Genomic DNA, 15,511 nt, shown 5'->3' on the forward strand with positions numbered 1-15,511 from the left:
TGTGATTTGAATGTGTTTATCTGTGTCTGGGACTTTCACATGCAAAAATGCTTCACTCATTTACATATAGTCCCATTTTACACCATCTCTGGAGCATAAAAACCTCTCTGGACGGCGTATTAACATGCAGCAGGTCACACAAACGATCGGTCTGCTCTCGTAAATCAATGCGTGTCTGTCCAGATCGGCCTGTGGCCTGCAGGCTGAGCATGTGTGGTTGTTGATGTTGTGAGAGTATGTGTTTTACATAACATACTATGAGGAGAAGCTGTCCAATCACTGACCAGCAAACTCAGTAGTAGCCTAGTTACTGTAATAACCTGGTTGTGTGGAGTCAGACAACTGCAGTGAGAAGAAGCGGCAGTAAAAGTCATCCTGCACGCAGATAAACGTATCTCGAGAAGTTAAAGCACTCATTGAAGGTGATTGTATGTGCTGTAGGTGTCCAGCTGGATCTATTCTGCCATGAACGGTCAGCGTGTGTCAGACAGTCTGCGCAGATGCTGGAAATCTGCTGCCTGGATCCTCACCTGCCTGCTGGCTTCGTTCTTACTGATCGCCGTCACCAGCTTCCTTCCAAAAGGTGAGTCTGAGCTGATATAAGAAGGACTTTACACTAGCGGTCAAACATTTGGAGTAATCAAGTCTCTTTTGCTCACCATGGCTGCATTTATTTGACCACAAAAATATTGAGCAGCACAGCAGATTTCAACATTGATAATAATCAGAAATGTTTCTTGAGCAGTAATTCATCATATTTTCATGATTTCTGAAGATCATGTGACACTGAAGACTGGATGAATGATGCTGAAAATACAGTGGAGCATCACAGAAATAAATTACACTTTAACAGAGATTTGCATAGAAAACAGCTGTTTTAAACTGCAATATTATTTAATATTTTTTTTACTGTATTTTTTATCAAATAAATGCAGCCTTGGTGAGCAGAAGATTTCAAAGATTAATCTTTAGATATTTATGATTTATTGTATGATATATGTTAGCAGTTTGTATGAAACACTCCATCTAAAACTATATAAACTGCATTTCGCTAATAATATAATATAATATAATATAATATAATATAATATAATATAATATAATATAATATAATATAATATAATATAATATAATATAATATAATATAATATAATATAATATAATATAATATAATATAATATAATATACATGCAGGTTTCATACTGAGAAACTGCATTGAATAACTGCATTACTAAACTTTGATGCATAATTCAACCAAGATCATTAATGAACTTCACATCAAATGTTGTGTAACTTAAGTGTTCAGAAAACAAAAACAAACAAACAAAAAACAACAACAAAAATAAAAAAAAACATAAATCCCTTAGAATAAAGAGCGGACTTAACCACACAGAACAATCTAGAAACCAAAATCTAAAAATCGAAATTACAAATGCAGATCCTATCGATGACTCAATGGTCAAGACTCCTCGTGGAATCGGACCGGGAACCTTTCGGTTACCAAGATTAAGTTTTAACCACTGCGCCACACCAGAAAGTATTAAATCACTGTCTTTAAATATCTGCTTTAAAAGAACAATAATTAAAATCAAAGTGAACAGCCCCCAGGCTCAATGAATGGAACCAAATGATCAGAGTAATTCATCAGGATGGAAAGCCTACAGCCGGAAATACCCAGTGAAAAAACAGCTGAACTAAAGACTTAACGAGAACATGGACATCTGAGAAGACGTGTGTGTGAGTGTGTGTGTGTGTCTGTGTGTGTGTGTGTGTGTGTGTGTCAGAGTATTATGGGTGCTTTCCTCCACTGTACACAACACAACCCAACTCCCAGCAGATCCATGACTTTCAATAGATCTTACAAATGATCGCCAGTGACTCAAACACTAACAAAGATGTGAGATAATGTTTGTACAGGATGTATCATATTTAAATTATTTGAAGATGATGTTTATAATGGTGTTGATCTTTTCTCTGTGCAGAAGATATCAAACTCCAACGAAGATCTGTTTCCAGTAAGTATCATTTGAAAGTAAACTTTGCATTTCCTGTGACTTTTCCTTAACAATTTCCTAGAAACCACACAAAAATCCATAGCAACCACTTCATAACAACATTCTAAAAACAACTCAGAACACCATAGCAACCATGAAGCAACATTCTAAATCACTTGCAACATTGTAGCGGCAAGCAGTTGGAAAATGTACAATGTAAAAACTTATGGAACTTATGAAAGCCTGTTTCTTCCACACAATAAAAACATTAAAACAATAATAATAATAATTGCAGCTTTTTATTTCAGTTACAATTTAGGCTTTGCTTTTGCTTTGAGTTTATATCTTGCAATTTAGACTTTTTTTTCCTCTCAAGTCTGAATTATGAGATACTGTATACACTCAGAATTGTGAGATAAAAAGTCACAATTACATTTTCTGATGTAAAATATTTCATGCTCTACTTATAATCAAACCTGAAATTTACTCATGATCGAACTGAAAATTATTTCTACACCGTTTTTTTTTTTTCAACTGCTTTATATAAATCCTAAAGTGTACATGTGAATTATCCCACACGTCTGAAGTGCTATCTTTAGCGTGACTAACATTTCAGCGACATACACATTAATAAGAAGGAGGAGAAGTCTGTGAATTGACCTAAATGAGATGTGATGGGAAAAAAAGCCTCTTTTCTGCTGTCTTTGTCAGACGCTGAAATCAAACACCATCGATTCACAGTTTGACACAAAAGCGTGTATAGGAACTAGCATTAGCGTCTCAACACTGCTACAAAACACAGAACAAACAGACCTCAGTGAAAGTGTGTCTGAGGAGGTACGCTTTGTGAAAAACAGCACATTCTAGGTGAAGTCTAGGTGAAATGTCTAGCAAAGTGTCAAAAATGTAGATTTATAAATATATTTGGATTGGAACTATATGTTATACATTACCTACATACACTTTTATGACAGCAGCACTGAAGCCAAACACACTTATCAGATTCAGTATCCACTGTCCCATCAGCTGAATCTGATTAGATTCACAGCACATATCTCAGTGTCTGATCTTGCATTACGAGAGGTGTGTGATTTTCTTCTGTGAGTCTGTTTCACAGCCCGAGCTGAAGTCAAAGTCTTCCTGTTCCACCAGTCTAAAATTACAGGAAAATAGATGTAGTAGATATAGAGAGCTGCAGCTCTGGAGGGCCAAGAACCTCCTTTCAACAAATAATTGACCACAATCATTGTTTACTCTCTCTCTCTCTCTCTCTCTCTCTCTCTCTTGCTCTCTGACTTTCTCTCCTGTTGTTTTTTTTCTTCTTTTTTTCTCACAGCCAACAACACAAATGCCTCGGTGACAGCACAGTCTCAAGGTGAGCGTCTATGCAATTCACTTTCTCACCCTTTACACAAGAACACAGCCTTTTAAGAGAAGATATGTTTGCCCATTGGCAGGATCACGGCAGGACCGGATCATAATTGCCTCTAAGGCACAGGAAAAAAGACAGGACACTTCCTCTCGCACAATTTACACAATCCCTTCTCCAGCGTTATGCTCTCGCTCTCTTTTTGGAGTCATATGTCATATTTAGACTTATTATTGTACGTTAAGTTGAAGGGGATTAGAAACATTCTTACAGGCTTCATTATATCATTATATGTGAGCCGTGCAGCTCTGCGCTTCAGCTTGTGTTATACAGAAACCCACAGCTTTCATCGGCATTACATGATGAACACTAGCAAAAAAGGACCAGAAAGTCATATTTGTTTGTTTTTTTAATGATTAACTTTTTTGGATTAACACCATTTTATTTACATATGATACCATGACGATATACAATGGCAATATCATGGCATTCATGTAAATCTATGTAAATATAAATATTCAAATATTATTTATTTTATTTTTTACATTTTTTTTAATGATTCACCTTCTTGTTTTTTTTTTTTTTTTTTTTTTAGATAAGATACCATGGTAATATATAATGGAAATATCATGGCATTCTTGTAAAATCATGTAAATATAAATATGCAAATATTTATATAAATATAAATATCTAAACATACTGCATTGTGCATTTTTTTTTACTTTTTTGCCTTCTTTAAAATAAATTGTAGCACCGTATGTTTACCATGGTACATGTAAAGTTCACCACTTAGTTCCACAGTACTGATATGGTTCAAACTGAATAAAAAACAAGCACATCTACAGATTTTCTATTAATCCTAAACTCAGTTAAGGTGCAAGAGTATTTCTTAAAGTCTAAGAATGAAACAAAAAACACACCAGAGATATAATGTAATTTAATGAATGAAAACTATAATAGTGTCTGGTTCATACTAACCAAGTAATGATCTGGTGCTCCAGGTCCTGCAGTGCGGCTGGTGAATGGCAGGAACGTCTGCGAGGGGCGCGTGGAGGTGCTTCATAACGGGACGTGGGGGACGGTGTGTGACGATGACTGGGACATGGTGGACTCCAATGTGGTTTGCCGGCAGCTGGACTGTGGTGTGGCTGTGGCTGTGGGGAGCAGCTCCAAGTTTGGCCAGGGCTCCGGGCCCATCCTGCTGGACAACGTGGACTGTAAGGGAGGAGAGATGGAGCTGAGTCAGTGCAGGAATCAGGGATGGGGCGTACACAACTGCTACCACTATGAAGACGTGGCCGTCACCTGTAAAGGTATGGAGGAAGCCGAGGCATCAAAGCTGATTTCCTTGCATGAGCTCAACTAATAATTCATTTCAAGATAAATTAATCATTCATTTTTCATTTCTCACAGGCAATAATGTGATAGAACCTCGAAGCCTGGAGCCCACCACACCGCCCCGTCCCATCTCTGCTTTAAGTAAGTTGCACAGTTTATTCTGGCCTTTTTTAACTTTCACATGAGGATATCAACTTGAAGTTCATTTTGATGTAATGGTCAGTATCAGCAAGCTAATTTGATTAAACATGATGCAAGATTTTAGAGAGACAAAATACACCACAGAATTCATTATGTTTTTTGTACTGTTGATTTCCCTCCAAAATTATGTCACTTCCTGGAAGAGGAGGATGATGTCATTCTTAGGAACTAGGTATTTTATGTTTTGGGATTTTACAACAACGTTATATTAAGGACATTTGATAATGAATTAAAACAATATTTGATTGAAACATTTCGATTAGAACAAGTATAATCCTAAAATCATTTAAGCTTAATTTAAATTTAACTTTAACTATTTTTTAAGATTTTATTTATTATATAAATAATATATTTTATATGAGTAAGCAATTTTAATAATTTCATAATAATATTTTATGCATTTTAATATTTTAATATATTAAGACATGCATGATGTAATGCATAGCAAATTATCCAAAATATCAAATATTAGGGCCTTTTTGTACATATTTTAAAATGTGACACAATATCCTAGATCTCATAATATAAAACTTCAATTTTTTATATTTAAATTTGTTTTTATTTGTATATGTGTTGTTTTGTCATTTTTATTATTAGTATTTTTTAAATATGTCTATATAGATTTTATTAATTTTATTTTAATTTTTGCTTTAGTTATAATTTTTTTTATCTAGTTATTTTATTATATAATTTAATTTCAGTTCAACTTCTAATTTATAACATTCATTGAGTAATTTATAATAATGTATTAATAGTAATAGTTTTTTAGTAATGGACTGAACTAAAGATCACAGCAGAACTCTTTTTGAGGGATCATGTTCATCCTCTCTTTGTTCTCATGTACTGTTTCAGTTATGAGAATTGGCTGCCCATATCTAGTTCAGAGGTTATGATATAAGAAAGTAACAAAGCCTTGGGAATTGAATGGCATTTTTTAGTATGGAATCACCATCGAGGCTTTGTTCCTCTGACAATACGAGAGGGTTTTGAGTCCATGTGGTGGCGTCATTCAATAAAACACTGCGAGGAACTTCAGTGTGTGTTTTTTGGAAACCATAGCCCTCCGTTTGCTTCATATTCAATGCCGAGTTACGGTCAGCAGAATAATATTACCGATGATCTGACCACACCCTCTATGGAGCAAACTATATGATTTCTAGAGGCAATGTAGATAATTGTGTTGAACAAACAACAGGCGTTTCCTGATGATTTCATAATGTTTCTGGAAAAATCTTGACATAATAAATAACAGTGAAAAGAATAGATGATGTTCTAAGACCTCTAAATGATCAAACAGCCTTCTGTCGTCAGATTTCTTCTTCTTCTTTATCAGGTCAAAGCTCTTTTAGTGCCACATACAATCATCCAGCTTCAGCTCGTGCTTCATGCCTTTTTTCTGTCAAATCTTGACTGACTTTTATCAAGCAAACGTTGCTTTGATCGAGCTGCTTTTTTCCTCCATATTCTCACTACATCAGACTATATGAGCCATAAAAGCCTGACGGATCAAATGTGATACTCAACAACAACAACAACGAAACTTTTTGAGATTTTTAAATATATTAGGTTAATCAACTCCCACTGACAGTTTTTCTGACTATTAATAGATTTTATATTGTTTTATGTTAGGCAGGGTTAATAATTTGAGGGATGAATTCTTTCTTTAAAACAAGAATATTTTCTTTATTTTTGTTTTTCAAATTAAGACTAGTAAATATTTCAGAGATATTTGGTGCATTGCCACAATTTATAAAAAATATTTTTATTAATATTAATAAAATAAATAAAGATTATATATACATAAATAAAGATTAATATATATATATATATATATATATATATATATATATATATATATATATATATATATATAATTATATTCATACACACACACACACACACACACACATATGTATAGAGAGCGAGAGAAAAATATTCTTAAATTTTTTTACATTTCAAACAGGCTTTTATGGCTCATATAGTCTGATGTAGTGAGAATATGGAGGAAAAAAAGGAGGCTCAATTTTATTCAAAGACTCAAACTGAGCAAAAATTATGAATTTGGTGCCGATGCTGATTTTATAATGCTTGTTATGTAAATCAATGTTTACTTTATAACAGTACAGCACATACTCACTTGGTTGACTCATATATATATATATATATATATATATATATATATATATATATATATATATATATATATATATATACACATATATAGTATATGTATATCTTACTATTTCTGTACTGTATATATAAAGCCCACCTGACCCTCCTGTGCTGTAGGAGACGGAGCAGTGCGTTTGGCGGGGACCGGGGACCGCTGTCAGGGCCGGGTGGAGATCTACTATCAGGGCAGCTGGGGGACGGTGTGTGATGATGACTGGAGCATGGTAGACGCCGCAGTCGTGTGTCAACAGATCGGCTGTGGACTGGCTGTCGGCGCACCTACAAACGCTTACTTCGGCTACGGCACGGGACAGATTTTGCTGGATAACGTGAACTGTAAAGGGAAGGAGGGCAGCCTGGCCAGCTGTTACAGCCTCGGCTGGGGAATACATAACTGTGGTCATCATGAGGACACCGGGGTCATCTGCTCAGGTGGGTTTCTTTCTTCTTCTTCAGGATACTCCTTATTTCACAAGGCAGAAGTCAGCTATTTTCTGTGAATGTGCAAGACTTCTGATTCATTGGTTTTTATACTAAAATAAATGGAACTCACAAAACTCGCACATAAAATCCCCATTTTCTGTCATATATGTAAATAACTACAAGAACAGCTAAAGAATATTAAAGGTACTTGTGCTACAAACCATATATATATTTATATATATTTATATATTTGACCTTTTTTCATTATTTTTGCTATTTTATTTATATGCAATTGCAATATTTTTTTTAATGTAATTATATGATCATCATAACTGCTTGAATTATTCATACTGTATAAATATACTGTGTGTGTGTGTGTGTGTGTGTGTGTGTGTGTGTGTGTGTGTATGGAATAAATGTTTTGTTGTTGTTTACATTTATTAAATATGATAAATATAATTGCTTGAATTATTACTACACACACACACACACACACATATATATATATAATATTATATTATATTTTGTAATGGTTTTAATTTAACTTTTTTTTTTTAACAATAAACATTATATATATGTTGTTGTTTACATTTGCATTTAATATACTGATTTTTTTATTAAATGTGATCAATATAATCACTTGAATTATTACTATATATATATACAGTGGGGCTCGAAAGTTTGGGCACCCCTTGCAGAATCTGTGAAAATGTGAGTAATTTTCAAAAAATAAGAGAGATCATACTAAATGCATGTTATATTTTATTCAGTACTGTCCTGAGTAAGATATTGTACATAAAAGATGTTAACATTTAGTCCACCATACAAAAAAAATGCTTAAATTATTAAAATAACCCCACTCAAAAGTTTGGGAACCCTTGGTTCTCAATACTGTGTGCTGTTACCTGATGATCCACGACTGTCTTTCTGTTTTGTGATGGTTGTGCATGAGTCCCGTGCATGAACAAACAAGGGACTCATTTTAATAATTTAAGCATTTTTTTTGTATGGTGGACTAAATGTTAACATCTTTTATGTACAATATCTTACTCAGGACAGTACTGAATAAAATATAACATGCATTTAGTATGATCTCTCTTATTTTTTGAAAATTACTCACATTTTCACAGATTCTGCAAGGGGTGCCCAAACTTTCGAGCCCCACTGTGTATATATATATATATATATATATATATATATATATATATATATATATATATATATATATATATATATATATGTGTGTGTGTGTGTGTACAATTTTTTTTTTTTACATTTAATATTAAAATTAAATGTAAATGTAACAAATGTAACAAACATTTGTATTAATTTACCAGATGCTTTTTATGTGAAACTTTATTTATAAACATACATTTTCAATGTGATCTTTCAGACCTGACTGTATGTGCATATTCTGTGCTGCTGTATTTCATTTGATAGCAGCTCTAACTCTCTCTGTCTGTCTCTCTCTCGTATATTTCAGATGCCAGTTCCACCATGGTCCCAGTTATCAACACAGAGACTATAGGCAGAGGGTTCATTGTTCCTGAAAGCACAGCAGGTATAAACACTGTCTGTACTGTACAGGGCCTGTAACTTTACCTGCTACTTTCAATTATGCACAGTTGATTTAATAGCCAATTCATTGTTATTAACTGCCGTGCCTGACCATCAGTTTGAGTCATCAGGATCGTCCTGCATTATAAAGCCCCTTCAAGCACCAGCAGATGGCGTCACTAAGCGCACATGTTTTGTCTGTGTTCCTCCTTCTTTTCTGACATCTTTCTCTGTTTTCTTTAGTGACAGAAATGCCAGTAGCAGTACAACGTGAAACAGTAACCACAGGGATCACTACAGCCTCAACAACTAAAGGTACTAAATCAGTTATGGATTTATTTATACATTTAAATTGATAGATAGCAAAAATCTACTTTTACATTCAATTACATTTCATAAATTACATATTTATTTAGATACTATTTATTTTATTATTTTAACACTATTATTTTATTTATTTACTTACATATTTAGAATGGATGAATGTATAGATTAAATTGATCGGTAAAGACAATTATGAAATGTTGCCAATTATTTCTGTTTCATTTAAACACTGTTCTTTTGAACTGTCTATTCATCAAAGAATCCTGAAAAATAACATGTATCAAATTCCCCACAACCTTATGAAGCAGCACGACAGTTTTCAACACTGACATACATAAAAAAAAAAATGCAGCCTTGATGAGCAGAAGAGTCTCTTTCACTGACCCCAAGTGTTTGACCAGTAGTGTATGTTGTCTCTCTCTCTGACCCTCTTCATCCGTGGCTCTTTCAGAGAAGCCGAGCGTCCGTTTGGTGAATGGTCTCAACAGCTGTCAGGGCCGAGTGGAAATCCGCTACTTCACCGTCTGGGGAACAGTGTGTGATGATGACTGGGATATGGTCAACGCTCAGGTGGTCTGCAGACAGGTGGGATGTGGGCCGCCTATCGCAGTCAAACCTCTGGCTTACTTCGGCTACGGTTCTGGCCCCATACTGCTGGATAACGTGGACTGCCGCGGAAATGAGCAGAAGCTGTCCGACTGCTTCAATCTGGGCTGGGGACAGCATAACTGCGGCCATAACGAAGACGCTGGAGTCATCTGTGCACGTAAGAGAAATATGACATTACAGTCTCATTCAATGATCACATACTGTAGAAAAGAATAGTTTTGAAAAGCCATGCATTTTACATTTATAAGGATTAAGTATGTATCTGAGATGTTCTTTTTCACTTTCTTTTCATCAAATAATCCAGAAAAATTATCACATGTTACAAAAAAATAAAAAAAATAAATAAAATAAAATAAATCAGCTATGCATCAAAGGAATAAATTATATTTTGACTATTAAAATAAAAAACTATTATTTTAAATTGCAATAATATTTCAAAATATATTTAAAAAAAATAAAGAATCTGTATTTTTTTATCAAATAAATGCAACCTTGATGAGCAGGAGAAATTTCTTTGGGATCTAACTGATCCCATACTGTTGAATGGCAGTGTATGTAAATCTAAATCTAAATCTCTTCAGCCATCGTTAGAGAAATCGCTACACTGATTACAGATCAGCATTTGTAACTTGCAGCAACTTTAGATGCATCCTCCATACATCAGTCGCTGTGTATACATGAAAAATAAAAGAGGCCCGTCGGAGCAAATCATCATCAGCACAGAGCCGCAGGGAAAGCTGTCCTCCGCACAGGCCACGTGCATCCACTAACGCATAAATATATGCATGCATGCGTCTAATAGATGAGCATTGAAGAGAAAAGGGAAAGACTCAAATAAACACCAGATAAAGGAATGAAAGTATCAACCCTTGCCTCATGAATAAGAAACACAGCTTAATGTGTATAAAAGAGTACGTTCAGTCACAGTAAATCAAAGTTAATCAAAAGTTTCCTAACTTAATTTATGTTTTCTTTTTTTTAGCACCTATGGATTTTGAGTTAGCTGGAAGAGACTTTGGCATAGGAATCACAGAGAAACCTACAACTGCAAGACCAACTACAACACCAACACCAGCGGATGGTAAAAACCTCACACTCAAATTCATTACAGAAACATTCGTTACTTCCTTTTTGAGTGAACTGTCCCTTTAAAATAACCGGTCAAGTTAAAAGCTTAATTCAAAGGGAAAACATGTTTTCATACCTCACTGACAGAAGATTGTTCTCATTTTAGGCGTAGATTCACTTCAATTTGTTCAGGTTCTAACAAAACAATGCTTCATATGTTCAAATGGCATCTGAAGTAAATGCGTCTTGATTTAAGGATATGTAGATTTTTGTACTGGAAAACAAAACTTTTTTTATTTTTTTGCATGCCACATTTAATGCCATGACTTCATGTTTTTAAGACTTTATGCTCAAAGTTAACACAAACCCTATATATAATGAAACATTTGCTATAACCTACTTAGTAAAAAAAAAAAAAGATAAAAAAAATTTGAGAGCACTTTTTTTTTAGATATTTATATTTTTTTATATTTAATATCTATAGTCTTTTATAAAGTATTGGAGAAAAACAGCAACATATTTGCCAGTGAATATAGAAATAAATAATGCTATGAATATGAATCTATAATATATTCTAGAGCTGCTGAACGAATAATAGCATTTCAAAATAAAAGTTTATATATTTATATATTTATAAATTATATATATTTATATACGATATCATGCTATAGGTGTGTGTACTGTGTATATTTATTATGTATATATAAATACACACACATGCATGTATTTACCAAGGAAAAATATGTTAGATTTATATATAAAATATTTTAAAATAAAATGAATAATATACAAGTATAAATATGTATACAAAAAATATATTTTTAAATATATTAATATGTGTGTATTTATATATACATAATAAATATATGTGTAGTACACAAACATAGTATGTATACAAACTTTTATTTTGAATGCAATTAATTGCGATAAATTTTTTTGCATCCCTATTCTTAACCACATATATTTTTTTGAAATGTTCTCATATGAAGACAAATCAAGACATTATTTAGTTTTCATATAATATCTTTTACATAATAAAGTTTCATTATTTGTATTTACATTATGTGAAATAATGAAACTGTGATAGATTGGATAGACGTGATAAGATTTTGGTATTGAATGTTATTAGCTATTATAGAAGTCTGGATCTTTTCAAGAAAAAAAATCTTAAGATATTAAGCAAGAAAATGTTTGAAATAATATAGGGGTTGTGGGAAATAAAGACTGAAAAGGCATGCTTGAATGCATGCCCACTTTCTACAAAACTAAACATTTTTCACCTTTGACCATCTGTTTTCTACAAACTGTGATTTAGTGCACACTATTTCTAATCTCACTTACTGTTTAGGATGCACACAGCTTATGTCTTTCTTTCTCTTCTTGAGGTACAATCAGGCTCATTGGGGGCATAAACCGCTGCGAGGGCCGTGTGGAGATATTCCTGAGAGGAGAATGGGGAACCGTGTGCGATGATGCTTGGGATCTGGCGGATGGGAAGGTGGTGTGCAGGCAGATGGGCTGTGGGCTGCTTCGAGCCGCCCAGGTGATGGCCTACTTCGGTCCCGGCCGTGGCACAATCCAGATGGACAATCTGAAGTGCACAGGCAGAGAAGCTACTCTCACTCAGTGCTCTCACATAGCATGGAACGTCCACAACTGTGACCATTCAGAGGATGCCAGTGTCACGTGTGAACTTTAATGACTCCACCCACCACAAGTCACGCCCACCACAAACCACACCCACCACCCCAGTCCAGTGAATGCAGTGGGAGAGGAAGAGTTTCCAGGACTTGCATAAATTTTGTACATAACACTCACGCCAACCCTGACGAGGAGATTTTAAGGATGAAATAGTTATTGGGTGTGAAACAAGAAAAAATAGATTATGCAAATACTGGTATATAAATAACCGTAATAAATATTATGAATGAACATTCTAATTATGCACTTTATAAACTATAAGAATGTGTACACATAGGTGAAAATTATTAATTTTAAACTATTGATATACAGTGAAACCAAAGTTTTAGACACTTTTTAGCCTGTCATTTTGATTGCAAGCACCAAATTTATTATGCCATAAAGAAAGCGTATGTTTCCGATTATATATATATACATATATATATATATATATATATATAAAGATTAGATTCTTCTGGATCTGTTGCCTGAATGCTAAAAGTAAAACATAAAATAATTCTATTTTAAATATTTTAAGATTTTTCAAAGAATGTAGATCTTTGCATTTTATTGAATGAAAAATAGCCTTCATTATTCAGTTGAAAAAAAAACAATTGGCTCGTTAAGTAAAAGATTTTCTCAGGTCCGTTTTGATTGGGATAAATAATGGCTTTAATGCAAAAAAAAAAATGCTTTTCATTTTCTTCTGTTCTTCTTTTGTCTATTTTTTTGAGTAGATATAAATAAAGAAAAAGTAATTAATGGGATAAAAGGAATATTGCATTTCCACTGAGGAAACTAAACCATGTCATTGGCTTAATTGCATTAACTCTTACAGTTTTTTACAATGGCTATAACAGTTTTTTCAATACATTTAACAAGTTTTCTAAACTCTTACCGCACCAACACACCTAAAACACACAATTGGCAAAACGGTTAATTTCATGCTCAAAATCACACATTGTAAACTAAACCCCAAAACTAATGTTCAAAATACAATAATAAGCTAACACAATACACTATGTCTAACAAAACACTGCAAACATGTTTCAAAATCAAATAATTATTCAAAACACTAACACATGTTCTCTTCCAACAGGAACATTTAGTCAATCACAAAAAAAAAACACTATCATCAGCTGAAATGACAGAAACTGCATTATTTTATGTGTCAGGTCTGCTCTTATACAATAGACAGTATATTCTATTGATCATAGATTGTGTTTTGCACTGTAGTTTCTTTTGAAGCCTCTCTACATTTTTGTTTTGTTGGGTTTAGTAAATGCATGTATTTTGATGATTTTGCTTGCAGAAATTCAGTGCAAAAATTGAATGACCATCTCATAGTAGCTTTAGAGAATGAACGGTTTATGGGGGAACGAAGACAGACAGAATTGCTGCAGTTGCAATGGCTTTATTTGCAACAGGACACTAGAAAAGGAAAGAAAACAAAAATTCAAGACAAAAGTGCAATATATCTGTCATTTATTTATAATTTATGTCATTATGTGAAAATACAAAATTTACAGAACAGAAAAATAAAAATTAAATAAATAAATGTGATCTAATCTGCCCAAACTTCTAAGTTTGCCTTGGCATGCAGCATCCATTGTATCCTGGCATCTCCCTCAGTGAGGTTGAGGAAAAGGGAGTAAGGGCCAAGGAATAGAGACATCATTGACTGACTGCTCTGGGAATGGTGGAATGCACATTGTTCCATGTGATCACAAATATTGGCAAGTGCTCTCCCACCTGTCTCCTTTCTCTGGCATCAGTCTTTGGTACAGATCTTCTAAAATCTCACATTTACGCAGGAGTGCACTTTTCCACAAAAGATCAGCCCAAATAGGTCCTCTTTTACTGTATACCGAATGATCATGTGATTGAAAAAACCTCAACACCTGAGTGTGGTTCCTAGATGGGAATCAGCTGTGATTTATATATTTGCATAACTGCAATAAGCTGTTTCTCATTAGCAATGGAATAAAATACAGGGAATATATTTGTGTTACAATTCACAATATGAACAGCTGTTCACTTTGACTTTAGCCTATATAAGTTATGTTTAGAACATGATGTTATCTGTTCTGACTTACAAAGTCAAATGTGAAAGCATTTGTAAATTTGACTGTAAAATTACATAGTTTTGGTCTTGGTTGAGCTTGTGTGTAAAAGAAGTTCAAGCATTTTAAATTGGTGTTAAACTGTATGCATTTTGTATACAAGCAACAAGAAATGTGTTAACTGTATAGCCTACAAAGATGGATGTTGTGCTAACCGTGTTTAGAGTTTAGGAAACTTATTAAAGGTATTGAAAAAACTGTCATAGCGATTGTAAAAAAAAAACTGTAAGGTATTAGGTGGTTATTTTATGAGCTAGGAAAGAAATTTTGGGCAAAAATGATGTTACGGTATTTTATATATAATATATAATTAAACATTTGATAAAAAAGAAGGGGATGAAGTAAAGAAAGAGAAGACAATTGATCAAATGTTTTTGATGTAACTTTTTTTACTGTACAGACTTTCCTAAAATATCGTGGTTAAACATCAATGTTTTTATATGTGGAAATAAAGCTATGAATCTCTTATTATTAACAGAGGTGGACTAAAGCTGTTTTTAAACATCTATAGAAATCTCTTCTATTAAATCACACATTTTTTCTTACTGCAGGTGGTCTACATAATAAAGGTTTAATTATCTGCATTTTAAAAAGTGTGATGAAATAATGAATATGCAATACATATATTACTAATTTACTAGTTATAATTAACA

At 33.4% G+C, this 15,511-nt stretch overlaps 1 protein-coding gene and 1 long non-coding RNA gene across 2 annotated transcripts; both read left to right on the forward strand.

Moving 5' to 3' along the window:
- Window positions 1-401: 401 nt before the first annotated feature.
- LOC132140214 (scavenger receptor cysteine-rich domain-containing group B protein) lies at window positions 402-12,987 on the forward strand. The gene is made up of 11 exons (XM_059549030.1): window positions 402-583; window positions 1,983-2,015; window positions 3,331-3,369; window positions 4,365-4,676; window positions 4,777-4,842; window positions 7,192-7,506; window positions 8,981-9,058; window positions 9,298-9,369; window positions 9,830-10,144; window positions 10,970-11,068; window positions 12,441-12,987. Exons 1-11 carry the CDS (start codon window positions 466-468, stop codon window positions 12,752-12,754), a joined length of 1,761 nt encoding a protein of 586 aa, XP_059405013.1. The 5' UTR covers window positions 402-465; the 3' UTR covers window positions 12,755-12,987.
- A 306-nt stretch (window positions 12,988-13,293) lies between these two features.
- LOC132140215 (uncharacterized) lies at window positions 13,294-15,333 on the forward strand. The gene is made up of 2 exons (XR_009433733.1): window positions 13,294-13,572; window positions 15,089-15,333. It is a non-coding gene; the product is annotated as an uncharacterized LOC132140215 (long non-coding RNA).
- Window positions 15,334-15,511: the final 178 nt, after the last annotated feature.

The sequence above is a fragment of the Carassius carassius genome, chromosome 5 (genome assembly GCF_963082965.1).
Source record: "Carassius carassius chromosome 5, fCarCar2.1, whole genome shotgun sequence".
In the NCBI taxonomy this organism is placed as follows: Eukaryota; Metazoa; Chordata; class Actinopteri; order Cypriniformes; family Cyprinidae; genus Carassius; species Carassius carassius.